Source organism: Salmo trutta, chromosome 21, assembly GCF_901001165.1.
Source record: "Salmo trutta chromosome 21, fSalTru1.1, whole genome shotgun sequence".
Taxonomy (NCBI): domain Eukaryota; kingdom Metazoa; phylum Chordata; class Actinopteri; order Salmoniformes; family Salmonidae; genus Salmo; species Salmo trutta.
Window position 1 is genome coordinate 19,662,060 of NC_042977.1, and position 26,884 is coordinate 19,688,943.

A 26,884-nucleotide genomic window follows, 5' to 3' on the forward strand; every position below is an offset into this window, starting at 1 on the left:
ATTGGAGTGGCCATCACAAAGCCCTGACCTCAATCCTATAGAAAATTTGTGGGCAGAACTGAAAAAGTGTGTGCGAGCAAGGAGGCCTACAAACCTGACTCAGTTACACCAGCTCTGTCAGGAGGAATGGGCCAAAATTCACCCAACTTATTGTGGGAAGCTTGTGGAAGGCTACCCGAAACATTTGACCCAAGTTAAACAATTTAAAGGCAATGCCAATAAAATACTAATTGAGTGTATGTAAACTTCTGACCCACTGGGAATCTGATGAAAGAAATAAAAGCTGAAATATATCACTCGACTATTAATCTGACATTTCACATTCTTAAAATAAAGTGGGATCCTAACTGACCTAAGACAGGGAATTTTTATTAGGATTAAATGTCAGGAATTGTAAAGAACTGAGTTTAAATGTATTTGCCTAAGGTGTAGGTAAACTTCAGACTTCAACTGTATACATATATATATACATACATACATACATACATACATACATACATATACACACACACACACACACACACACACACATACATACATATATATAGTAGACAAATTGTCTGCGTCCCAAAGGGCACCCTATTCTCTATATAGTGCACTACTTTAGACTAAGTCGTCTCTAAAGGGTATTGAATGGAAACAATCAAATCTCATGAGTCGATTCATTTTTTGTGGAGAGGAATCTTTTGTACAGTACATCTGAGCCATGTGGAGATGTTTATTCAAATGGGCAGACATTCCTCTGAGACAATCCTCTCCTTGTGCTCGGTGTTCCACACACTAGGCCTTGACATTTCAGAGAGGGTTTTCTGTTATGGAGAGCTCAGAACAGTCCAGCATTCCCACAGAGACGTGCTTTTGAAGAACACATTCGTGGAGCTGGGGGAACAAAACCAGAGATGGGTTGCATCCCAAATGGCGTCCTATTCCCTATACATATTGTTCTACTTTTGACCAGGGCCCATAGTACTATAGGTAAAAGCAGTGCGCTAAATATGGAATAGGGTACCATTTGGGACATATTTATGGAGCTGGGGAACAAAACCAGAGATGAGAATGGAACCTGGAAAAAATGTGATTTGATTTATGATAATTAATAGTTGCCTACATAGACGGTTGCTCCAGCCTAGCAACAGTAATAACATTATCGAGGATAATACAAAATAAAGACCGAAGGCTTATTTCCATTATGGTCCTACACTCCATATCCACCAAGCCAAACTGACACCTGGTTAAGTTTCATAGTAAGCCGGCTTAATGTTACCCCAGACCCATACGAATAGTCTCATTGACACACTACTCAACCAAGTTTCTGGTAAATTCTGGGAGAAATGTGTCTGAATCCCAAGTGGAACCCTTTTCCCTACATAGACTCTGGCCAAAGGTAGTGCACTAATGGGTGTAGGTTGCCGACTGCTGCCGCTATCCAGTTATACTTGGCTTCTTCAGAATAAGCATCCTGTTACGGAACCATTTGAATGTTCTTGAGGCTCGAATAGCAATGATCCTCTGTTAAAAAAAAATTATACCTGAACTTAGGCTCCATTTCTTTATAACCAAAACATGACTGTAGCAAGGAGACCAGTTCCAACACCAATGCCAGACATGGATTATTGATGAAGAAACAGAAACAAAAAAAATGTAATACCACTTAAATCCTTCAAGGAGACCAAATAACCCTGCTGGGAATCCAAACTTGGGAGTTGCTTCAGCTTCTACATTGGCTGTATTCTGCATGCCTGGGTTAGGCCAAACAGACCACCGGCTTCAGGAACACCCCATGGTGTTCCACAAACACACTTCTGTGGAGGCTCCTGAAGAACCTTGTTCTCAAACAAACTCGCTCGGAGCGCCTGGTGCCAAGCACCCAACCACGTGCGAGAAAGTTCTGCTTCTGACAAAAGGTGGATGAAGATGTGCAATAACCTCAGAGAGCAAAGCAGGGAGCAGATGTCATAAAAGCTCTTGCTCTGTTTATGGAAGAATACCTTCAAAAAAAAGGTAGAGCTTCTCAGCAGTGGCAAAAATTAAACTTCTTCCCATCCCAAGACAAAGCCTCGTAAAGTGTTATAAGTGTCCCGTAGTGGGGGCTGGTGTGGGGAGGAAGGGTCATCATAGAAAATGACTGGAATGTAATGAATGGAACAGTATTCAACTCACGGAGAAATCATGGGATTTAAAAGTGCTACCAGCCACCACTGGACGAGACATGGGCACACACAAAAAGATATGCCACTTATTGGCCTGTTTTGTTTCCCATGGAGCCCTCATGGGGCCATGGACCATAGGTAGCTATGCAAGTAGGCTTGATTCACATGGCGGGCTTGGCGGCCATGGATGGTGCAAAAACTCAGCTGACTGGATCTCTGCCAGGGTGCAAGTAATCTGTTTGCATAGCACTCTGTAAACCACTTACGCACATGTCATGAAGTGTTATGACTTAGCTTCCCGTTAACAATGTTCCAGGAGGCCACGAGCGCTGCCCTTACAGATGCCCTCTCCTGGAGTAGACCGAATAATCCCTACTACTGGGTCACTTCCTGTAGCATGCCCAGTTCCCATCAATGGCATTCAAATTGTTTCAGTCAGGGCCTGTACTCATAGTCTCAGAGTAGGAGTGCTAATCTAGGGTGAACTGTACCTTTTAAATCAGAATGAATAAGGGGGACCTGATCCCAGATCATGGGACTGTTGCGGTGACCGCATTACCGCCACACCGGCGGTTACGAGTCATGAAGGCAGTCAAATTCCGCGTGACTATTTAATCATAACAATTAGCAGTACCTACTTCTTTGTTAACCGCTCAAAACAGAATAGCCGCATGTGCGCACTCCCTCAAATTGTTTGGAGAAAATATTTGTATTTTACTCAGCTTTGTTCAAATTGGATTCTTCATACTATAATATAAAATAAGCCAATCTTGTCTGCTAAATGGATTTGTGTAGCCCACAGCCATATGGCATAGCCAGATCAGGACCTAACATAAGGACAACTCAGTGTATGCTATTCTGTTCTTCTGAAATAGACTACATTTTCTTCACATCATGTTTATTTACACCTGTCTAAAATAAATATTGGATTTATTGTGCAGGTGTAGAATATATTACATGGATTTATTATACTTTTTTTTAGATGTAGAGGGTCTGCATCAGTGGCTTGTAGGCTATATGTGAAAGCCATGAGATGCTAAATGTGTTTATATTAATTAACGGTCAATTTGCTTGACAATCACCGGCTGACGAAATTGTGTGACCGCCACAGCCCTAGGAGAACTACTGTAGGTAAATGTACATTTTAATAGCACATGCCTAAAGTATGAGCAATGCCTCTCAGGGCAGACAGCACTAAACTGTGATGCTGGCTGTCGCTCATGCCTCACATCAGTACAAATTACCTCTCCATTAGGTGGCCGAGGATACGTCCCAAATGGCACCGTATTCCATTTATAAAATGCACTACGTTTGTTCTAGGCCCATAGGGCTTTGTTCAAAAGTAGTGCACTATAAAGGGAATAGGGTTCCATCTGGGCCACAGACCTGAACAGCAGCTGGTCCACTAATGACAACACACTAGAGGTCGACCGATTAATCGGAATGGCCGATTAATTAGGGCCGATTTCAAGTTTTCATAACAATCGGTAATCGGCATTTTTGGACACCCATTATGGACGATTACATTGCACTCCACGAGGAGACTGCGTGGCAGGCTGACTACCTGTTATGCGAGTGCAGGAAGAAGCCAAGGTAAGGTGCTAGGTAGCATTAAACTAATCTAATAAAAAACAATTAATCTTCACACAATCACTAGTTAACTACACATGCTTGAGGATATTACTAGTTGATCTAGCTTGTCCTGCGTTGCATATAATCGATGCGGTGCCTGTTAATTTATCATTGAATCACAGCCTACTTCGCCAAACGGGTGATTGAACAAGCGCATTCGCGAAAAAAGCACTGTCGTTGCACCAATGTACCTAACCATAAACATCAATGCCTTTCTTTAAAATCAATACACAAGTATATATTTTTAAACCTGCATATTTAGCTAATATTGCCTGCTAACATGAATTTCTTTTAACTAGGGAAATTGTGTCACTTCTCTTGCGTTCTGTGCAAGCAGAGTCAGGGTATATGCAGCAGTTTGGGCCCCCTGGTTGTTGCATACTGTGTGAAGTCCATTTATTCCTAACAAAGATCCTAATTAATTTGCCAGATTTTACATAATTATGACATAACATTGAAGGCTGTGCAATGTAACAGCAATATTTAGACTTATGGATGCCACCCGTTAGATAAAATACGGAACGGTTCCGTATTTCACTGAAAGAATAAACGTTTTGTTTTCGAAATTATAGTTTCCGGATTTGACCATAATAATGACCAAAGGCTCATATTTCTGTGTGTTATTATATTATAATTAAGTCTATGATTTGATAGAGCAGTCTGACTGAGCGGTGGTAGACAGCAGCAGGCTCGTAATCATTCAAACAGCACTTTACTGCGTTTGCCAGCAGCTCTTCGCAATGCTTCAAGCATTGCGCTGTTTATGACTTCAAGCCTATCAACTCCCGAGATCAGACTGGCAATACTGAAGTACCTATAAGAACATCCAATAGTCAAAGGTATATGAAATACAAATGGTATAGAGAGAAATAGTCCTATAATTCCTATAATAACTACAACCTAAAACTTCTTACCTGGGAATATTGAAGACTCATGTTAAAAGGAACCACCAGCTTTCATATGTTCTCATGTTCTGAGCAAGGAACTTGAACATTAGCTTTTATACATGGCACATATTGCACTTTTACTTTCTTCTCCAACACTTTGTTTTTGCATTATTTAAACCAAATTGAACATGTTTCATTATTTATTTGAGACTAAATTGATTTTATTATATTAAGTTAAAATAAGTGTTCATTCAGTATTGTTGTAATTGTCATTATTACAAATAAATAAAATAAATTAAAATATATATATATATATATAAAAATAAAAAATAAATAAAAAGTCGGCCGATTATTCAGTATAGGCTTTTTTTTGGTCCTCCAATAATCAGTATTGGTGTTGAAAAATCATAAATCGGTCGACCTCTACAACACACCATGTTCATTCTCCTTCACGGAGACCTAACTAACGTACGTGTGGCCTTTCCATTAACATGTCATGTTTTCAAAAGCTGGAAACTCAAATATATGACCGCTTTTGTCAGTACCTTGCATGCAGCAGGAAACTGGTGAAAATCGTCATAGATGCAAAACCTACTAGGCTATTCAAAACGCCCTGCAATCAAATATTTAATCATATGGCTCATTTTTAGAGCAATAAAGTAATGATTTGAAACCCAACTTCCACCTCAATGATGTTTGCTCACTTCCCTTCATGGAGTTAAAAAGGAACTTCTGTCACTGGTATAAGAAATATGGTGGAAACTATTCAGAGAATGCTTGCCAAAGTCATGCTTCAGTGGTTGACTCCACAGTGAGCCTGTGGTCAAGGGCAGTGTCCCAAATGGCTCCCTACTCCCTTTTTAGAGCACTACTTTTTACCAGGGTCCAAAGGACTCTGGTCAAAAGCATTGCATGAGATAGGGCATAGAGTGCAGGGCAGAGTCATTGCCACAGGGATCATCACACATAATCACACAAGCTTTTAATCCAGCATTGTGCCCGTTTTTGGAGCTGGAAGCCAGGCCACTGTCTCACACAGCCCTGCTGTGACAGAGATCAAACAGTTCACCAACAAAATGTGCAACATCCTAGCCTGGGTACCAGTAATTGTGGCATCATGCCCCTCCTTACCTGTTTGTTTGGCATGACAGGAAGTGGTAAGATAACACCAACAGACTGGTACCGAGGCTAGCAACATTCTATGGACTCATAACACATTGTGGACTGTGGGAAGTAATGCCAATAATGTCTCTACGGTACTTGGAGGTTATCCTTTAGAACATAACAAGAACAAGTCCATAATTGAGCCATTGCCTTGGATAGTCTTGTTTGAACGTTGATTGGAATGGCTGCATAGACTCTGATCATAGGGCATTATCTAAGTGGTGCAGGACAGTGTGTGATGCACATGACCAGCGCAACAACTCGTTCTTCCCACAATCACATGCCCATCCTGAGCCATTGCAGATCAGATCAAAGGCAGTTACACACTAATTAAAATCATTTGTTTAATGATATTAAATGATATCCTTGGGCAAGCCCGTCAAATGGAACCTATTCCTTTTGGTGGTTGCAATAATTAGGCTATCAGTCAAACCAAAAATAACTCATCTCAATTCTTATTACACAATATCGAGTAGGCCTATAGGTTTTACTAAGCACAGGAGTGAGGACGACAACATTCATCCTTTCACACCCAGCACGGACAATGAAAAGGAAACACTGTCAACAAGTTGTCTGAGTGTTTTTCCTCTACCCCAATACTAGGCCTAATAGCCTACATGTCAAATCAGGATTTGAAACACAGTCAAAACGTTCCAATCCGTGGATGTCACACTCAATATAGGCTACTCGATCGTTAGTCTTGTCATAAGCAGTAATATTCCATCTGAACAACGTACGGTTTCTGAGGATTTTGTTCAGGAACAGGACAAAAAGAAAAAGCTGCCAAGAAAAGCAATGCCAGTCTGTCAATACAGTTTCTTCTTATGAGGTGAGTTAAGGCCTGGGTTGTGTGCGAAATGGAACCCTATTCCCTACAGCGGCAAAAAGAAGTATGCGAACCCTTTGGAATTACCTGGATTTCTGCATAAATTGGTCATAAAATGTGATCTGAACTTTATCTAGGTCACAACAAACAGTCTGCTTAAACTAATAACACACAAACAATTATACGTTTTCATGTCTTTATTGAACTCACCGTGTAAACATTCACAGTACAGGGTGGAAAAGGTATGTGAACTCTTGGATTTCATAACAGGTTGACCCTCCTTTGGCAACATTAACCTCAACCAAACGTTTTCTGTAGTTGTGGATCAGACCTGCACAACGGTTAGGAGGAATTTGACCATTCCTCTTCACAAATCTGTTTCAGTTCAGCAATATTCTTGGGATGTCTGGTATGAACTGCTTGAGGTCATGCCACAGCATCTAAATCAGGTTGAGGTCAGGACTCTGACTGGGCCACTCCAGAAGGCGTATTTTCTTCTGTTGAAGCCATTCTGTTGGACATTAGGCCAGTGGCCTGTGTTTTGGGTTGTTGTCCTATTGCATCACTCAACTTCTGTTGAGCTTCAATTGGCGGACAGATGGCCTTACATTCTCCTGCAAAATGTCTTGATAAACTTGGGAATTCATTTTCCTGTCTGATAGTAAGTTGTCCAGGCCCTGAAGCAGCCCCAAACCACAACGCTCCCTCCACCATACTTTACAGTTGGGGTGAGGTTTTGATGTTGGTGTGCTGCCTTTTTTCTCCGCACATGTTGTTTGGAAGGACACACAACACTAACTGTCATTTCATCTGTCCACAGAATATTTTGCCAGTAGCGCTGTGGAACATCCAGGTGCACTTTTGCAAACTTCAAACGTGCAGCAATGTTTATTTTGGACAGCAGTGGCTTCTTCCATGGTGTCCTCCCATGAACACCATTCTTGTTTAGTGTTTTACGTATTGTAGACTCGTCAACAGAGATGTTAGCATGTTCCAGAGATTTCTGTAGTCTTAAGCTGATGCTCTAGGATTCTTCTTAACCTCATTGAGCATTCTGCGCTGTGCTCTTGCAGTCATCTTTGCAGTATGGCCACTCCTAGGGAGAGTAGCAACAGTGCTGAACTTTCTCCATTTACAGACAATTTGTCTTATCGTGGACTGATGAACATCAAGGCTTTTAAGGATACTTTTGTAACCCTTTCCAGGTTTATGCAAGTCAACAATTCTTAATCGTAGGTCTTCTGAGATATCTTTTGTTTGAGGCATGGTTCACGTCAGGCAATTTCGTGAGTGTTTTTTATAGGCCAGGGCAGCTCTAACCAACATCTCCAATCTCGTCTCATTGATTGGACTCCAGGTTAGCTTACTCCTGACTCCAATTAGCTTTTGGAGAAGTCATTAGCCTAGGGGTTCACATACATTTCCCAACCTACACTGTGAATGTGTAAATGATGTATTCAATATAGACAAAAATACAATACCTTGTGTGTTATTAGTTTAAGCACACTATGTCTATTGTTGTGAGTTAGAGGAAGATCAGATACAAATTTGATGATCAACTTATGCAGAAATACAGGTAATTCCAAAGGGTTCAAATACTTTTTCTTGCCACTGTATATAAAAACACACTTCTTTTGATGGGCCCAATATAGGTAAAAGTGGGCAATTTGGGGCATAACCATTGAGTTATGAGGTGAATTAAGGCCTGGTGTTTCTCTCTCTGCCGGAAGCATTCCACTTTAAATGGCAGAGAAGTTACCAGAGGGTCCTATACGGCAGACCAGTGCCAGAAACACTCAAACTAAGCTAAATCCTGACCACTATTAAGTATGTGTTCAAAATGGCACCCTATTCCTTTTATACTGGACTACTTTTCAGTGCACTACATAGGGAATATGGTGCCATTTGGGTGCCAACCTGTGTCAAGTTGGCGTTAATACTGATCTTAGTACATCCATGACCAAAGAGTTTTGTGACACGGTCACTTGACATCACACTGCTCTAGAATCCAACTAAAATTGCCAGTGTCGGGAGCAACAACAGCAGCAATAGCTATATACACTAAACGACTAAAGTGGGTTTATTTTCTGCTGTGGGTGAGAAGTTCACAGGGAGCTCTGGGTTTTTAGATCAAAGCACACATAATGAGTCTTTGATTTTGGGCCTCATTTCCACCCTAGAAGCCCAATTCACTCTCAGCTTGAGAACAGTCAGTATTTCCCCACTTTTCGCTCCCTGCAATCAGGTCGGCTGCTTAGACTTCTATGCATGTTACGATTATTGTCCGTTTCTTGCCATTGCATTGATTCTCAGTTTGGTAAGAATTTGATTACAGAATTTCGATGTGAGGGCAAAAGAAAACTTTAACCAATGTGTAAACTACACTGACAACACACAGACACACTCTACAAAGTAATTCATATGCAGGATTATATTGATATAGAAAAGGCTAAGTGTAGGCTGAATCCCCCAGATATGCTCCACCAGTCTGCCTCCCAGTCACAGCCTCGGGATAGGAATAGGTCAATTTTTCTCCAGGACTCCACTGTCAGACCTCATTGAATAATTGAAAAGACATGCACTGCATCATGTCATCTGGGTTACTAACATGGAAACAAATGAGACTGCTCCTCCACACAATGCTGTGCCATGCAGGATTTATTGATGGAATTCTCATGGTCCTGTAGATCTAATATCAATGTAATCAAGTGCAATATGGAGAAATGGCTGTGCCATTTCCTGGTTGCAATCATTTGAATAGTTTGCCTAATTTCAGTTTGTGTGACAAAACAAGCAGTCATTGTGTAGAGGATCATTGTACCATCTAAACTGCTGTGAAATATATTTTCCATAACCAAAAATATTGTACATTCAGCTGTTTGAATCTGGTGTACAAAACTGAAAGTAAAAGACGCAAAAACTCAACTTAACGGGAAGCATAGAAATGGCGCACATGGAACAGACATACCGCTTCTCAGACTTGCTTTCAATGAGAATGACAGAACTATAACTCACATGTTTATGTGAATTTGGTCGGGTTGCCCTAAAAGTTACATATTGTAGCTTTACGTTACAGTTAACAATGCTCTTAACCACTAAATATAAATAAATGTCTTAAGCTTTGCAAAATGGTCTGCACCCTGCAGCCATATTCAAAAACAACGTTTCTGCTCGTCTCCTCCTGTCTTAGTGGGAAAAGGAACATTCTGTGGAAGCGAATCAGACAGCCTGCTACTGTATCAACAAATTGGCATTCCCAAAACTGGGCAATCAAATGTAACCTGTTATCCTGCTCTCAGCTGTCCAGGCATGCCAGTACAACCATCATATGCTAAGAAATTGCACAATGTAACAGTCAACAGTACCATTTATCCCTCCATCCTCCAGGGCTTTTTGCACTCAAGATGCATGCGGCCCAACTAAGCTTCTTCCACTTCAACCACTTGAGACAAAATGAAAACAAACCAAGGCGAGAACCATTGGTCAAGAAGGTGACCAAGAACCTTATGGTCAGAGTTCCTCTGTGGAGATGGGAGAACCTTGCAGAAGGACAACCATCTCTGCAGCAATCCACCAATCAGGCCTTTATGGAAGTGGCCAGACAGAAGCCACTCCTCAGTAAAAGACACATCTCACAAAGACATGACGGTTGGAACCAAAAATCTCAAATTTGGACTCATCAGAACAAAAAGGAAAGATTTCCACTGGCCTAATGTCCATTGCACATGTTCCTTGGCCAAAGCAAGTCTTCTTATTGGTATCCTTTAGTAGTGGTTTCTTTGCAGCAATACGACCATGAAGGCCTGATACACACAGTCTCCTCTGAACAATTGATGTTGAGATGTGTCTGTGGGGTTGCAAAGTGTCAGAAACTTTCCGGTAAATTTCCCAGAAGTTTTCCATGGGAAGTTAAACCCTGGAATTAACCGTGGATCTTTTTTGTGGGATACACATGGCAATTCTAGGTCATGTGGCATATTTTGGTTAAACTATCACCAATTCAATGGAATTGCAACCCTCTGCAAGCTCAGTGCATTCTTCCATCACATGTATAGCTGATTCTCAAGATCTTGCACACTAATGAGATGCTATTGATCCCACAATACTACACTGTCTGAGCCAAGGACTACATGCGTTCTGGTAAATTTTGATTACAATACAGGGTGGGATGAATATATTTTATATGACATACATGATTTTTTGTTAACTAGTAAATAGTAGCCTACAGCAAAGTGTGCTTAAATAATTTCTAACTTGTTAGCAATTTCTGCTAGTTGGTTCTTGCTACCATGTGGGTTTCAACTTGCTTAAACCTGCTAACTTAGGAGTGTTAATTCACCTGTTTTAATACATGTTTCCTTTTAAAACATGTGTCTAACAAAGGAGTTGTTTAATCTAACTGCCTAACTATTTACTGTACATGGAATTGTATTTATTTTTTAAATTTTCTTCTAATCTTTACAGGAAAATGCCACGGGCACTATCTGATGTGTGTAGACATTTCACTGCAGCTAATGTAGAAGGAAAAGCTGTGTACATTTGCAAATATTGTTCCAAATCCTATGTGAAAAATGCAACAAAGAAGCAGAATCATCTGGCCAAGTGCATAAAGTTCCCTGAGCGCTCATAACAACCAACCTCTGACAAAAGTCCCTCTACTTCTATTTGAGGTGAAAATGATGAACCAGACACCTTATCGATAGCAACCGCTCATGGTCCTCCTGGAATCAGAAGTTTTTTGGACTCAATGGAGGAGCGTAGTCAGAGAAATGCTGATGAATGTCTTGCTCGAGCTGTGTATGCAACTGGTTCACCTCTGATGCTCACAGGCAATGTGTATTGGAAGAGATTTCTGAATGTTCTTCCCCCAGCATACACCTCTCCAACCAGACATGCTTTAACTACTCATTTGCTGGATGCAGAGTTCAACTGAGTTCAAGTGAAGGTCAAGCAAATCATAGAGAAAGCAGGCTGTATTGCAATCATCTCTGATGGGTGGTCGAATGTTCGTGGTTAAGGAATAATTAACTACATCTCCACCCCTCAACCAGTATTCTACAAGAGCACAGACACAAGGGACAACAGACACACCGGTCTCTACATTTCAGATGATCTGAAGGCAGTCATCAATGACCTTGGACAACTGAAGGTATTTGCACTGGTGAGAGACAATTCTGCAAACATGAAGGCTGTTTGGTCTAAAGTGGAGTCCTACCCTCACATCCACTGTGCTGCTCATGCATTTAATCTGCTCCTCAAGGACATCATGGCACTGAAAACAATGGATACACACTACAAGAAAGCCAAGGAAATGGTTAGGTTTGTGAAGGGTCATCAAGTTATAGCAGCAATCTACCTCACCAAGCAAAGTGAGAAGAATAAGAGCACCACATTGAAGCTGCCCAGCAACATCCGTTGGGGTGGTGTCATCATGTTTGACAGTCTCCTGGAGGGGAAGGAGTCTCTCCAAGAAATGGCCATATCCCATTTTCTGCTGATATGGACAGCCCCATCAAGAGGATTATCCTGGATGATGTATTTTGGGAGAGTGGTAAGCAGCCTGAAACCTATAGCAGTAGCCATTGCACGGATTGAGGGAGACAATGCCATCCTGTCTGATGTTCAGACTCTGCTTGCAGATGTAAGAGAAGAAATCCATACGGCCCTGCCCACTTCAATGTTGCTCCAAGCAGAGGAAACTGCAGTTCTGAAATACATAAAAAATTGAAGACTTCTGCCTGAAGCCCATACACGCCACAGCGTACATGTTGGACCCCAAGTATGCTGGCAAGAGCATCCTGTCTGGTACAGAGATCAACGAGGCCTATGGTGTCATCACTACCGTGTCTCGCGACCTTGGCCTGGATGAGGACAAGGTTCTTGGCAGTCTGGCGAAGTACACTTCCAAGCAAGGGCTTTGGGATGGAGATGCAATATAGCAGTCCTGCCAACATCTCCCATCAGCCACCTGGTGGAAGGGACTTTGTGGATCTGAGGCTCTTTCCCCTGTTGCCTCCATCCTCCAAATCCCACCAACATCGGCCGCCTCAGAGCACAACTGGTCCTTGTTTGGGAACACACACATCACAGCACGCAACAGGCTGACCAATAGAAGGGTTGAAAAATTGGTGGCCATCCGGACAAATTTGAGGCTTTTTGAGCCTGACAACGAGCCATCCTCAACTAGGTTGGAAAGTGAAGATGAGGCCTCAGAGTCTGATGTTCAAGAGGTGGACATTGAGGAGGTCCAGGGAGAAACATGGAAGCCTGAGAGGAAGACAACCAAAGGTATAGTTTCTAGACGATCATTTTACAGATGTATGTTGAAAACGTTTTTGGGAGATGCGGTGGATCATTGGGGATCATTCAATATTCCCTTTATTTTGTTGTTCAGTGAAATCATCTCATGTGAAGAGTCAACTCATTTAATTAAAGTTTAATTCGTAAATACATTTTATTTTTTTCTATTGGAAGGATTTAATCATTTGCAATTATGTCTACGTATGATAAGGTAAAAGGTTTGTTTCTGTCTCCATATGATATGGTCAATATTTCCAATGCAAAAAACCATCTACATTTAAATGGTATTAATATATTATTTTGCATATATTCCCATTAATTCCCACAGAAAGTTTCCATCTCTGAATATTCCCCAAAATGTGCAACCCTATGTGTCTGTTACTTGCACTCTGTGAAGCATTTATTTGGGCTGAAATTTCTGAGGCTGGTAACTCTAATGAACTTATCCTATGCAGCACAGGTAACTCTGGGTCTTCCTTTCCTGTGGCGGTCCTCATGAGAAACCGTTTCATCATAGCGCTTGATGGTTTTTGCGACTGCACTTTAAGAAAATTTCAAAGTTCTTGAAATGTTCCATTTGCCTGACCTTTGTGTCTTAAAGCAATGATGGACTGTCATTTCTCTTTGCTTATTTGAGCTGTTCTTTACATAATATGGACTTGGTCTTTTAACAAATAGGGCTATCGTCTGTATACCACCCCTACCTTGACACAACACAACTGACTGGCTCAAACGCATTAAGGTTAAGAAATTCCACAAATTAACTTTTAACAAGGCCCACCTGTTAATTGAAATGCATTCCAGGTGACTACCTCATGAAGCTGGTTGAGAAAATGCCAAGAGTGCAAAGCTGTCAAGGCAAAGGGTGGCTACTTTGAAGAACCTCAAATACAAAATATATTTTCATTTGTTTAACACTTTCTTGGTTGCTACATGATTCCGTATGTGTTATTTCATAGTTTTGATGTCTTCCCTATTATTTTTACAACATAGAAAATAGTCAAAATAAAGAAAAACCCTGGAATGAGTAGGTGTGTCCAAACTTTTGACTGGTACTGTATATATTCATTGGCTATGTCAAAGCTATTTTGTAAATTATAAATATTGTTACATTACTAGCTCAAACACTTAATCTGCAAAAATTACAAGTTAATTAGTGGGTGACGTTGATATCAGAAGTGGGGGAACAGAAAAAACAAAGGTTACATTGCAGCCCCACCTTCACTCTGTCCACATTATGTTATGTTACATCCTTATTCTAAAATGTATTGCCCCCCCCCTCAATCTCCACACAACACTCTATAATGACAAAGCAAAAACAGTTTTTTGTGTGCAAATGTATATATTCTTAGCTGAAATATAACATTTACATAAGTATTCAGACCCTTTACTCAGTACTTTGTTGTAGCACCTTTGGCAGCGATTACAGCCTCGAGTATGACGCTACAAGCTTGGCACCCCTGTATTTGGTGAGTTTCTCCCATTCTTCTCTGCAGATCCTCTCAAGCTCTGTCAGGTTGGATGGGGAGCATCGCTACACAGCTATTTTCAGGTCTCTCCCGAGATGTGCGATCGGGTTTAAGTCCGGGCTCTGGCTTTGCCACTCAAGGATATTCAGAAACTTGTCCCGAAGAAACTCCTGTGTTGTCTTAGCTGTGTACTTAGGGTCGTTGTCCTGCTGGAAGGTGAACCTTCGCCCCAGTCTGAGGTCCTGAGTGCTCTGGAGCAGGTTTTCATCAAGGATTTCTCTGTACTTTGCTCCGTTCATCTTTCCCTTGATCCTGACTAGTCTCCCTGCCGCTGAAAAACATACCCACAGCATGATGCTGCGACACACATCATGCTTCACCTTAGGTATGGTATTGGCCTGGTGATGCGCAGTACATGGTTTCCTCTAAACGCGATGATTGGCATTCAGGCCAAAGAGTTCATTCTTGATCTCATCTGATCAGAGAATCTTGTTTCTCATGGTCAGAGTCTTTAGGTGCCTTTTGGCAAACTCAAAGCAGGCAGTCATGTGCCTTTTACTTTGGAGTGGCTTCCATCTGGCCATTCTACCATAAAGGCCTGATTGGTGGAGTGCTGCAGAGAAGGTTGTCCTTCTGGAAGATTCTCCCATCTCCACAGAGGAACTGACCATCGGGTTCTTGGTCAATTCCCTGACCAAGGCCCTTCTCCCCCGATTGCTCAGTTTGGCCGGGCAGCCAGCTCTAGGAAGTCTTGGTGGTTCCAAACTTCTTTCATTTAAGAATGATGGAGGCCACTGTGTTCTTGGGGACCTTCAATGCTGTCAACATTTTTTGGTAACCTTGCCCAGATCTGTGCCTCGACACAATCCTGTCTCAGAGCGCTATGGACAATTCCTTTGACCTCATGGCTTGGTTTTTGCTCTGACATGCACTGTCAACTGTGGGACCTTATATAGACGTAACAAAATTTGGGAAAAGAGAAGCAGTCTGAATACTTTCCAAATGCACTATACATGATTTACACAACCAGTATATACACATCATCATGTACACACACAGAGCTCAAGACAGATACAGCTGAGAAGCCCAGCTCATGAGCTCCATCATCTGCAGACTTAAATTTAGAATGGAAAATGAATGTGTTTATGCAACAAATGTTACTGCATTGAATCGAATCGTATCGAAGCGAATCGCATGGATTCGTTCTCTAATCAAACCGAATCGTTTCAAACTAAAACGTATCAGAGCCCATGTATCTAGACACGTATCGAATCGTCTTGAAAAGGAAAGATGCACATCCCTAACAGATATACTATTTGTTTGAAGCTTTCTTCCTTGACTGATAGCCTAGCAAGCTACAGCTTCTTAGCCAACTATCCCAACATAATAGGATAATTAGCAAGAGGAACAAAGAGAAACGGATGCCGGTGAAAATGTAGGCTATCCAATAGGCATAAAATCGTTAAGAAACATTATGCTTTTTATCTAGTACCCCATTTCAAAAGCTAGAATGCGATCCTGCAGTATGCTGGTGCTAACTAGCTAGCTAGTTAGCAAACAGTCAGCTAGCTAACAACTCTCAGAGAATCAAATCTCGGATTGTTAGCTAACTAGTTAGCTAGCTAGCATCCTTATCCTCTACTTATAGACCACCTAATTAGGTTTGCATTTTATATCCCAGTTAGATCGGTAATTAACACTACATTTTAGTAGTTATCTACCATATTTTCATGCACTATGGTAGGGAAAGGGTGAAGTCCAAAAGGAAGTTTTTCGTGGGGTTTGCAGAGGGCTCGACCAGTTATGACTATGCATCACTCAACATCAACAACTCAGCCGAATTTATAGCAAAATAATTTGTTTAGTTTCGAATCGTTTATGTATATTTCCCTTTCATCGCTGTTACAAATCTGCGACATATTCGCTCGACACTCGCTCCAGGCATTGCACCATTGTTTCCAATCCGCTGTGGAACACTTGAAACAAACGCGTGATCAAAAGTAACAGCGACGTACCTTTGCAATGGCTTTTTTGTATCTCATGACGGCTTGCTGGATGAGAGTATGGACTTTGATATTTCCATCTCCGCATGGTACCACCACCCTAGTCCTTCCAAAACACACCGTCACTTTCATAGTTTAATATCCGATATATTTTGCCCAGATTCGGAGGTAAACCGACGATAAATTCTCCCTTTGAAAGTCAGCCGAAACATGAAGTTTCTGTGTTTTTTGTAGCCTTAAAGAGATGAGACCGAACGATCTTTCACCTTATCTCCAGGGACGACATTGTTCGCTTGTATTTCTGACCACCTGTTTAGTCTTTCTCCCTCTATTTCGACGTTCCCAGACTAGACTGGAGCAGGGAGCAAGAGAATCACCCAGAGATTGGGGAACGGCCTCCACCCGCTGGTCAAGTTTGGAACTGTCGAAGGTGATATAAAGCGCGGGCAAGGCAAGCATTTTCCCCCATGCCTGCGTAAATAATTGGGTCATTTCTAAATATTAGGAGATCTTGCCAATATTCGTTATGGAAAGATAGCCCTATCACCAATCACTCCAAAATCTTACCAATTCCTTTTATTGTTATAATTGTGTGTGTGTGTGTGTGTGTGTGTGTGTGTGTGTGTGTGTGTGTGTGTGTGTGTGTGTGTGTGTGTGAGAGAGAGAGAGAGAGAGAGAGAGAGAGAGAGAGAGAGAGAGAGAGTGAGAGAGTGAGAGAGTGAGTGAGTGAGTGAGTGAGTGAGTGAGAATATCTATGTTCTGCAACATGAAAGTCAATTTAAATAGAACAGCTGCCTGCTTAAATCTCAAAAAGGACTATTTTGAGAAATCCAACTTTAACAAAGATGCCCAGCACTTACAATATAGTGTATTATTATTATTATTATTATTGAATAACAGCAGTCTCAAGGACATGTTCTGGCCACAGAACCTTGATCTCCACCTGCCCAATGACATTTTGGTGATTTGTTCTAGTGCTCTGCCCTAAAACTGAAACCAAGCCCCAATGAAAACCAGAGTAAATCCATGTGTGAAGCTTGTGAAACAGCTGCCTTGGCACATAGTCATGCTCTGAAGAACTGGTCTATGTGTGTGAGGATCCTGCTCTCACCATGCCTGTGTCCCAAATGGCACCCTATTCCCATAGGGCTCCGGTCAAAAGTAGTGCACTATAAAGACCTATTCCCATAGGGCTCCAGTCAAAAGTAGTGCACTATAAAGACTTATTCCCATAGGGCTCCGGTCAAAAGTAGTGCACTTTAAAGACCTATTCCCATAGGGCTCCAGTCAAAAGTAGTGCACTATAAAGACCTATTCCCATAGGGCTCCAGTCAAAAGTAGTGCACTATAAAGACTTATTCCCATAGGGCTCCGGTCAAAAGTAGTGCACTATAAAGACTTATTCCCATAGGGCTCCGGTCAAAGTAGTGCACTATAAAGACTTATTCCCATAGGGCTCCGGTCAAAGTAGTGCACTTTAAAGACAATAGGTTGTCATTTGGGATGCATTCCATTGGTGCTTTTTTTATATGGGCCTGAGCCCCATGAACATTATTGTCTCAAAAGCAGTCGCTCTAAGGCAGAACACCAAAGAGCTACTGAATACCAGGCAGTTTGTGTACCAACTACAGTATGGCTTACATTACTTTTTTATACAGTCCTATGCCTCATGATTGTTCAGTGTATCTTACTGCCCTAAAAGTCTGAGCTTATGGGTGAGTCGCACAAGAGACAAGGAAGGAAAACAATCTATATTATATTGTAACTTTTCCTAGCATAGGTTCATGGACTTACAGTGCAAACAGAAATGTGTCTCTCTGTGTTCACACTTTATAAAAAGGGCATACAAAAGGGATGCTTCAAATGTTTGTATGTTTGCATACTGTTCCTGTGGTTAGATTTCAATAAATATTTATCAACATTGATCACCTGATAGAAGATCTTGATCAGTTGCTGTAAATGAGAAGTTGTTGTCCTGGCACCACACGGCCAGGTCTCTGTTACGGAGTCTAGTTGATAGGTAATCGACTAGCCGGACTGTTCCCCGGACTCCGCGTGTAGGGATTTGTACAATGCATGAACAAGGCTATTGAACTAGACATTGGTGTCTGTCTTTATTACTTTATCCAATATATCATACTGAAACATGGTATCAGAAGTGGCTCGAAAACCACACGTTTGTTATTTTTGTAGCTAAGTACAGTATAGGCGCGGTTACGTTCCATATGCGAACACACGCCGATTCCTACTCACAACACTGATCAACTAGTTGTTAGCTGGTTAGCTAGCATCACTACCTACCTCGATGACTGAAGGCAAAGAGATCTCCTATTCCATCGCTATGGCAGCGAACATTCCGCCACCAAATCCCATGGTTCTCACAGGGGACTGGAATACTAATTGGGACAATTTTAGGGATGAATTCGAGGACTATGCGCTGGCGACCGGTCTACATGAGAAACCCAACGAGGTACAAGCGGCAACTCTGAGGAGTTTAATGGGCAGCGAATGCAGGTATATCTACCGGCACAATCTCACCCTCACAGCGCGACAACAGTGTGATGCAAAGGCTATATTGGATGCATTGGAGAATTACTTCAAACCCGCCAGAAACGTAATTTACGAGCGGTTCGTTTTCGGAAGCTGCAAACAGGAAGAGGGTGAGTCAGTACACAACTTTGTAACCCGTTTGAGAGAAAAATCTGCCACTTGTGAATACGGGGGATTGAAAGATGAATTGATTCGTGACAAAATAGTACTGGGAATTGCAAATGAGGATACACGCCGGCGTCTACTGAGAGAGAGGGACTTAACATTAGTAACTGCCATCGAAATGTGCCGCACTGCCGAAGTCACTGACATGCGAATGAGAGCAATGGAAATCGAAACACCACGCTCCAACGTTGATACTGTTCACGCTGTTGCTAGGCAGACATTCAGGCAAAACCAATCGAGGCAGAGTAATTCACCACGAACGGTGAACACAGAGAGCCCAGTAGCATGTAAATACTGTGGGAATACGCACACACGTGGCAAAGAGCACTGCCCTGCCTATGGAAAACCATGGTCAGAGCTGAACAGTGAAAGTGACATTTACATGCATGAATCCATTGGGGCTGTACACTCAAGAGGGAAGAAATGGTTTGTGACACTACGATTACACAACAAGCAACAACAATGTCAACTGGATTCCGGTGCTACATGCAATGTAATGAGCTACAAAGACAAAATCAATCTGGCACCTGACACACATCTATTGCCCAGCGACACTAGACTAAAGCTGTACTCAGGAGAGCTAATGAGCTCTATGGGCACCTTTGAGACCGAATGTCTTATTCGGGGACGCAAACACAAGCTGGAGTTTGAGATTGTGAAAACCAGTCAACATCCTCTCCTCTCAGGCTCTACATGCGAACGCCTGGGACTGATGCAGTTCACTGTACCAAATGACCTGCACGTTGTGGATCATGTCCAGCATGGACCCCTGTCCAAAGAACAACTACTCAGCAGATATGACGATGTATTCAACATGCCCGTTGAATCAGTGCCTGGGGAGGTACACTTTGAAGTGGATGAGAGCATCACTCCAGTCCAGTGTGCTCCTCGCAATGTGCCCATTGCAATGAAAGTGGCTGTGAAGGCCCAGCTGGACAAGTATGAGGCCGATGGCCACATGACATCTGTGACCGAACCAACTGACTGGATCAGCAATATGGTCATAGTGAAAAAACCAGAGAAGCTGAGGGTCTGCATCGACCCAAAGCATCTGAACCAAGCACTGAAACGATCCCACTACCTCATGCCGACACTAGAGGATGTCCTCTACAAGCTTCCCAAGTCCAGGATTTTCACCTTGGTGGATGCCCGAGATGCATTCCTTCAATGCAAGCTGGACGAAGAAAGCAGCTTCATGACTACCTTCTGGACCCCCTGGGGTCGGAAACGCTGGCTCAAGCTCCCGTTTGGTGTCTCAGTGGCACCTGAGATATACCAACGCAAGCAGCACGAGTTACTGGCTGGGCTCAAGGGCATTGAACCCATCGCCGATGATGTCCTGATCGTAGGCTGTGGTGACACAGACGATGAAGCAGAACGCGACCACGATGTGAAGCTCCTGGCACTGATGGAGCGCTGTCGATCAGTTAAGCTTCGTCTTGGCCTGAAGAAGCTACAGTTCAAGGTGAAAGACGTTCACTTCCATGGCCACATTCTTTCAGCAAAAGGCCTGAAGCCGGACCCAGACAAGGTCCGAGCGATCCTCGACATGCCAAACCCATCTGATGCAAAAGGCGTACAGCGTCTCATCGGTTTTGCAAACTATCTTGCAAAGTTCATGCCACACCTATCAGCAGTCTGTGAGCCTCTGCACCGGTTGCTGGACAAAGACACACCATGGCACTGGCTACCCAAGCACGAGGCCGCGGTGCAGGAGATGAAATCTCTGGCTTCATCCATGCCAGTGTTGCGCTACTACGACGTCACGAAGCCTGTCACAATCCAGAGTGACTCCAGCCAAAGGGGACTTGGATGCTGCCTTATGCAGGAAGGCCAACCCGTTGCGTTTGCCTCGAGAGCGCTCACCCCCACCTAACAGAACTATGCACAAATTGAGAAAGAGTGCCTCAGCATCGTCTTCTCCTGCCAGCGATTCCATCACTACTTATATGGTCGAGAGCTGGTCACCGCTGAAACTGACCACAAACCACTCATTGCCATATTCAGTAAACCTCTCCTCAACGCGCCCAAGAGGCTTCAAAGCATGCTCCTGACTCTGCAAAACTACAGCCTGAAGGTAATTTACAAGCCAGGACCAGAGATGTACATCAGCGACACACTGAGCAGGGCAACGGCACAATGTACAGGCAGAGGCACTGCCTATCAGCGGCAGGCCATCTGTTCGCTACAGCAGGAACAACAAGATGTTCAACAGATCAATCAGGCAGACTACTTAAACGTCACAGATCACCGCCTAGCCCAGATCAGGCAACACACTGACAAGGACGAACACCTACAATCACTGAAGTCCATGGCTCTCGCAGGTTGGCCATACCTGAAAGAGGAGACACCTTTCACAGTGAGAGAATACTGGACCTTTCGAGATGAGATCAGCGTGCAAAATGGCATCTTGTTCAGAGGTCAGAAGGTCATTATTCCCAAATCACTACGTCCAGAGATGCTTACCCGCATACACTCCAGTCACGTTGGAGGTGACGCATGCTACCGCCAGGCTCGTGAAACATTATACTGGCCAAACATGCAAGCAGAAATTAAAGACTTTGTCAGCAACTGTACCACGTGCAACGAGTATGCTCATGAACAGCAAAAGGAAACCATGATGTCACACGAACTACCCACAAGGGCCTGGCAAATCGTCAGCATGGACTTATTCAGCCATAGACAAAAGGACTATCTTCTCATTGTTGATCACTACTCTGACTTTTGGGAAATTGAACTGCTCCCTGACTTGTCTGCAGAAACGGTCATAAAGCGCTGCAAGGCGCAGTTTGCCAGACAAGGTCAGCCTGACAAGGTAATCACGGACAATGGCCCACAATTCACTGCACAGTTCAAGCGTTTCGCCTCAGAATGGGAGTTTGACCACGTGACCTCCTCTCCAAGACACCCAAAAGCAAATGGCAAGGCAGAGTCAGCTGTCAAGATTGCAAAAAACCTGTTAAGCAGGGCCGCGCGCGACAGCAACGACCCATGGAAAGCGATCTTACAGTGGAGGAACACACCCACCGAAAACATGGACAGCAGCCCAGCACAACGCCTTCTGTCCAGACGTCTGAAGACTGCCATCCCCGTAGCTAACAAGCTACTTGAGCCCTGCGTCATGGTTGGCGTCACGGACAAACTGCGTCACAGAAAGCAGCTCGCTAAGTGCTTCTACGACCGGACTGCTCGAGACCTACCAGAGCTGGAGGTGGGTGAAACGATAAGGATGAAACCGCTGCCGGGAGACCACACAGGACTTTGGAGGCTGGGCACGTGCCTACAGAGAGTTGCACCACGCTCTTACCTGGTGGATGTTGGTGGCTCCCTCTATCGTCGCAATCGGGTGGATCTGCGCGTAGCAGAGCAGACAAACCAGAACACGCCATACACTCACCTAGATGAGCTGGATCACAGTCCAGGCCTAAGGGTAAGAGGTGCAGAATTGAGACATGAGCCAACTGAAGGTGAGGCTTCTACCCCACCAAGCTCTCCAGCTCGTGGCCCTAATCCTACCCCTGTCAGAGCCCATACTTACTCACGGGTGGGTCGGCTGTGCAAGCCACCGGACAGGCTTACTCTGTAAGCAAGAGACTGTGTTAACTTGTCCTCCTGTTTATTAAAAAAAATAAAAATAAATAAATACATTTAAAAAGAAAGGAAGATGACAACTGAAGTAAAAAGAAAATGTCATGCGTTTTTAATTGTTATGACTTGATTGTTAAGAATTTAATGTTATGCTGTTATGTTTGCACTTTCTATTGAAAAGGACGATGTTACGGAGTCTAGTTGATAGGTAATCGACTAGCCGGACTGTTCCCCGGACTCCGCGTGTAGGGATTTGTACAATGCATGAACAAGGCTATTGAACTAGACATTGGTGTCTGTCTTTATTACTTTATCCAATATATCATACTGAAACAGTCTCTAACCTCCTCCCTATTGTCTGTCTCGTTGTTGTCGGTGATCAGGCCTAACACTATTGTGTCATCAGAAAATGTAATGATGGTGTTGGAGTCGTGCCTGGCCGTGCAGTCATGAGTAAACTGGGAGTACAGGAGGGAGCTGAGCACGCACCCCTGAGGGGCCCGTGTGTTGAGGATCAGCGTGGCGGATGTGTTGTTACCTACCCTTACCACCTGGGGGCGGCCTGTCAGGAAGTTCAGGATCCAGTTGCAGAGGGAGGTGTTCCCTCCCAGGGTCCTGAGCTTATTGATGAGCTTTGAGGGCACTATGATGTTGAACGCTGAGCTGTAGTCAATGAATAGCATTCTCACAAAGGTGTTCCTTTTGTCCAGGTGGGAAAGGGTAGTGTGGAGTGGAATAGAGACTGCATCATCTGTGGATCTGTTGGGGCGGTATGCAAATTGGAGTGGGTCTAGGGTTTCTGGGATGATGGTGTTGATGTGAGCCATGACCAGCCATTCAATGCACTTCATGGCTACAGATGTGAGTGCTACGGGTCGGTAGTCATTTAGGCAGGTTACCTTAAGGTTCTTGGGTACAGGCACTATGGTGGTCTGCTAAAAACATGTTGGTATTACAGACTCAGACAGGGGAGGTTGAAAATGTCAGTGAAGACACTTGCTAGTTGGTCAGCGCATGCCCGCAGTACACGTCCTGGTGATCCGTCTGGCCCTGCGGCCTTGTGAATGTTGACCTGTTTAAAGGTCTTACTCACATCGGCTGCGGAGAGCGTGATCACACAGTCTTCCTTTCCAGCTGGTGCTCTCATACATGTTTCAGTGGTATTTGCCTCGAAGCGAGCATAGAAGTAGTTTAGCTTTTCTGGTAGGCTCGTGTCACTGGGCAGCTCTCGGCTGTCCTTCCCTTTGTAGTGTGTAATGGTTTGCAGGCCCTGCCACATCCGACGAGCGTCAGAGCCGGAGTAGTACAACTCGATCTTTGTCCTGTATTAACGCTTTGCCTGTTTGATGGTTCGTCGGAGGGCATAGCGGGATTTCTTATAAGCTTACAGGTTAGAGTCCCGCTCCTTGAAAGCGGCAGCTCTAATCAAATCAAATTTATTTGTCACATACACATGGTTAGCAGGTGTTAATGCAAGTGTAGCGAAATGCTTGCGCTTCTAGTTCCGACAGTAATATCTAACAAGTAATATAACCTAACAATTTCACAACAACTACCTTATACACACAAGTGTAAATGAATGAATACGAATATGTACATAAAAATATATAAATGAGTGATGGCCGAACGGCATAGGCAAGATGCAGTAGATGGTATAGGGTACCTTATATACATATGAGATGAGTAATGTAGGGTATGAAAACATATAAAGTGGCATTGTTTAAAGTGGCCGGTGATACATTGCATCAAGATGGCAAGATGCAGTAGATGGTATAGAGTACAGTATATACATATGAGATGAGTAATGTAGTGTATGAAAATATTATATGAAGTGGCATTGTTTAAAGTGGCTCGTGATACATTACATAAAGATGGCAAGATGCAGTAGATGGTATAGCGTACAGTATATACATATGAGATGAGTAATGTAGGGTATGAAAACATTATATAAAGTGGCATTGTTTAAAGTAGCTAGTGATACATTTAATTACACCAAGATGGCAAGATGCAGTAGATGGTATAGAGTACAGTATATACATATGGGATGAGTAATGTAGGGTAAGTAAACATTATATGAAGTGGCTAGTGATAAATTGATTACATACATTTTTCCATTATTAAAGTGGCTGGAGTTGAGTCAGTATGTTGGCAGCAGCCACTCAATGTTAATGATGGCTGTTTAACAGTGTGATGGCCTTGAGATAGAAGCTGTTTTTCAGTCTCTTGGTCCCCGCTTTGATGCACCTGTACTGACCTCGCCTTCTGGATGATAGTGGGGTGAACAGGCAGTGGCTTGTGTGGTTGTTGTCCTTGATGATCTTTTTGGCTTTCCTGTGACATCAGGTGGTGTAGGTGTCCTGGAGGGCAGGTAGTTTGCACCCGGTGATGCGTTGTGCAGACCTCACTACCCTCTGGAGAGCCTTCCGGTTATGGGTGGAGCAGCTGCCGTACCAAGCGGTGATACAGCCCGACAGGATGCTCTCGATTGTGCATCTGTAAAGGTTTGTGAGTGTTTTAGGTGACAAGCCGAATTTGTTCAGCCTCCTAAGGTTGAAGAGGCGCTTCTGCGCCTTCTTCACCACGCTGTCTGTGTGGGTGGACCATTTCAGTTTGTCCGTGATGTGTACGCCGAGGAACTTAAAACTCTCCACCCTCTCCACTACTGTCCCGTCAATGTAGATAGGGGGCTGCTCCCTCTGCTGTTTCCTGAAGTCCACGATCATCTCCTTTGTTTTGTTGACATTGAGTGTGAGGTTATTTTCCTGACACCCCACTCTGAGGGCCCTCACCGCCTCCCTGTAGGCCGTCTCGTCGTTGTTGCTAATCAAGCCTACCACTGTAGTGTCGTCTGCAAACTTGATGATTGAGTTGGAGGCGTGCATGACCACCCAGTCGTGAGTGAACAGGGAGTACAGGAGAGGGCTGAGAACGCACCCTTGTGGGGACCCAGTGTTGAGGATCAGCGGGGTGGAGATGTTGTTACCTACCCTCACCCCCTGGGGGCGGCCCGTCAGGAAGTCCAGGACCCAGTTGCACAGGGCGGGGTCGAGACAGGGTCTCGAGCTTAATGACGAGTTTGGAGTGTACTATGGTGTTAAATGCTGAGCTGTAATCGATGAACAGCATTCTTACATAGGTATTCCTCTTGTCCAGATGGGTTAGGGCAGTGTGCAGTGTGATGGCGATTGCGTCGTCTGTGGACCTATTGGGTCGGTAAGCAAATTGGAGTGGGTCTAGGGTGTCAGGTAGGGTGGAGGTGATATGGTCCTTGACTAGTCTCTCAAAGCACTTCATGATGACGGAAGTGAGTGCTACAGGGCGGTAGTTATTTAGCTCAGTTACCTTAGCTTTCTTGGGAACTGCTGCCTGTAATCCATGGTTTCTGGTTGGGGCACTTATTGATGAAGCCAAAGACTGAAGCCAAAGCCAATGACTGATGTGGTGTACTCCTCAATGCCATTGGAGGAATCCTGGAACATATTCCAGTCTGTGCTAGCAAAACAGTCCTGTAGCTTAGCATCTGCTTTATCTTACCACTTTTTTATTGATCTAGTCACTGGTGCTTCCTGCTTTCATTTTTGCTTGTAAGCAGGAGTCAGGAGTGTCGTGTCTTTGGGCACCATTAACTTGAAGACATGTTTGTCAATTAACTCCCTGTAATTATTATTACGCGATTAAACTGATCCATCTTTTAATTGTAATTAACTAGGAGATCGGGGCACCAATGAAAATATTCAGATTACAAAGTTTTAATTTTCCTAATATAACTTTCCTATATTATAACATTATATGTTATATTATATTATAGTATAGGCCGATTATCTTCTGGTTTAAATGGTGTATTTTACCTCGCGTCCAGTCTCATTCCAAACGGCATAAATTGTTGTATCTGCATGAATCCAGCCTTTACTAAAATCATCCATACATCAATTGTCTTAAAATCATTTATTTACTAAACTAAGTAATTCACAGAAAGCATACAAACAGTAGTTATCGTCACAAAGAATTGGTAGAGTAATGTGCCCTAGTGGGCTAAACAGGCATGGCTGGTGTCTTGTTAAAACAAAGGGTCATAAAAGGCAGCTGAGAAGGCACACAGAGTTGATAAATATTAACAATTGATATGCTAATCCTTTGCACATGAACGCTC

The 26,884-nt window shown here is 43.3% G+C and overlaps 1 protein-coding gene across 5 annotated transcripts in view; it reads right to left on the reverse strand.

Moving 5' to 3' along the window:
- LOC115156868 (partitioning defective 3 homolog) overlaps nt 1-16,797 on the reverse strand; it is a 246,517-nt gene extending 229,720 nt beyond the window's left edge. For all 5 annotated transcript variants that reach the window (XM_029704658.1, XM_029704660.1, XM_029704657.1 and 2 more), the window contains exon 1: nt 16,444-16,797. In XM_029704658.1, the coding sequence (XP_029560518.1) occupies nt 16,444-16,563 (120 nt within the window). In that variant the 5' untranslated portion in view covers nt 16,564-16,797. The remainder of the gene's footprint in view (nt 1-16,443) is intronic.
- Between the last annotated feature and the right edge of the window lie 10,087 nt (nt 16,798-26,884).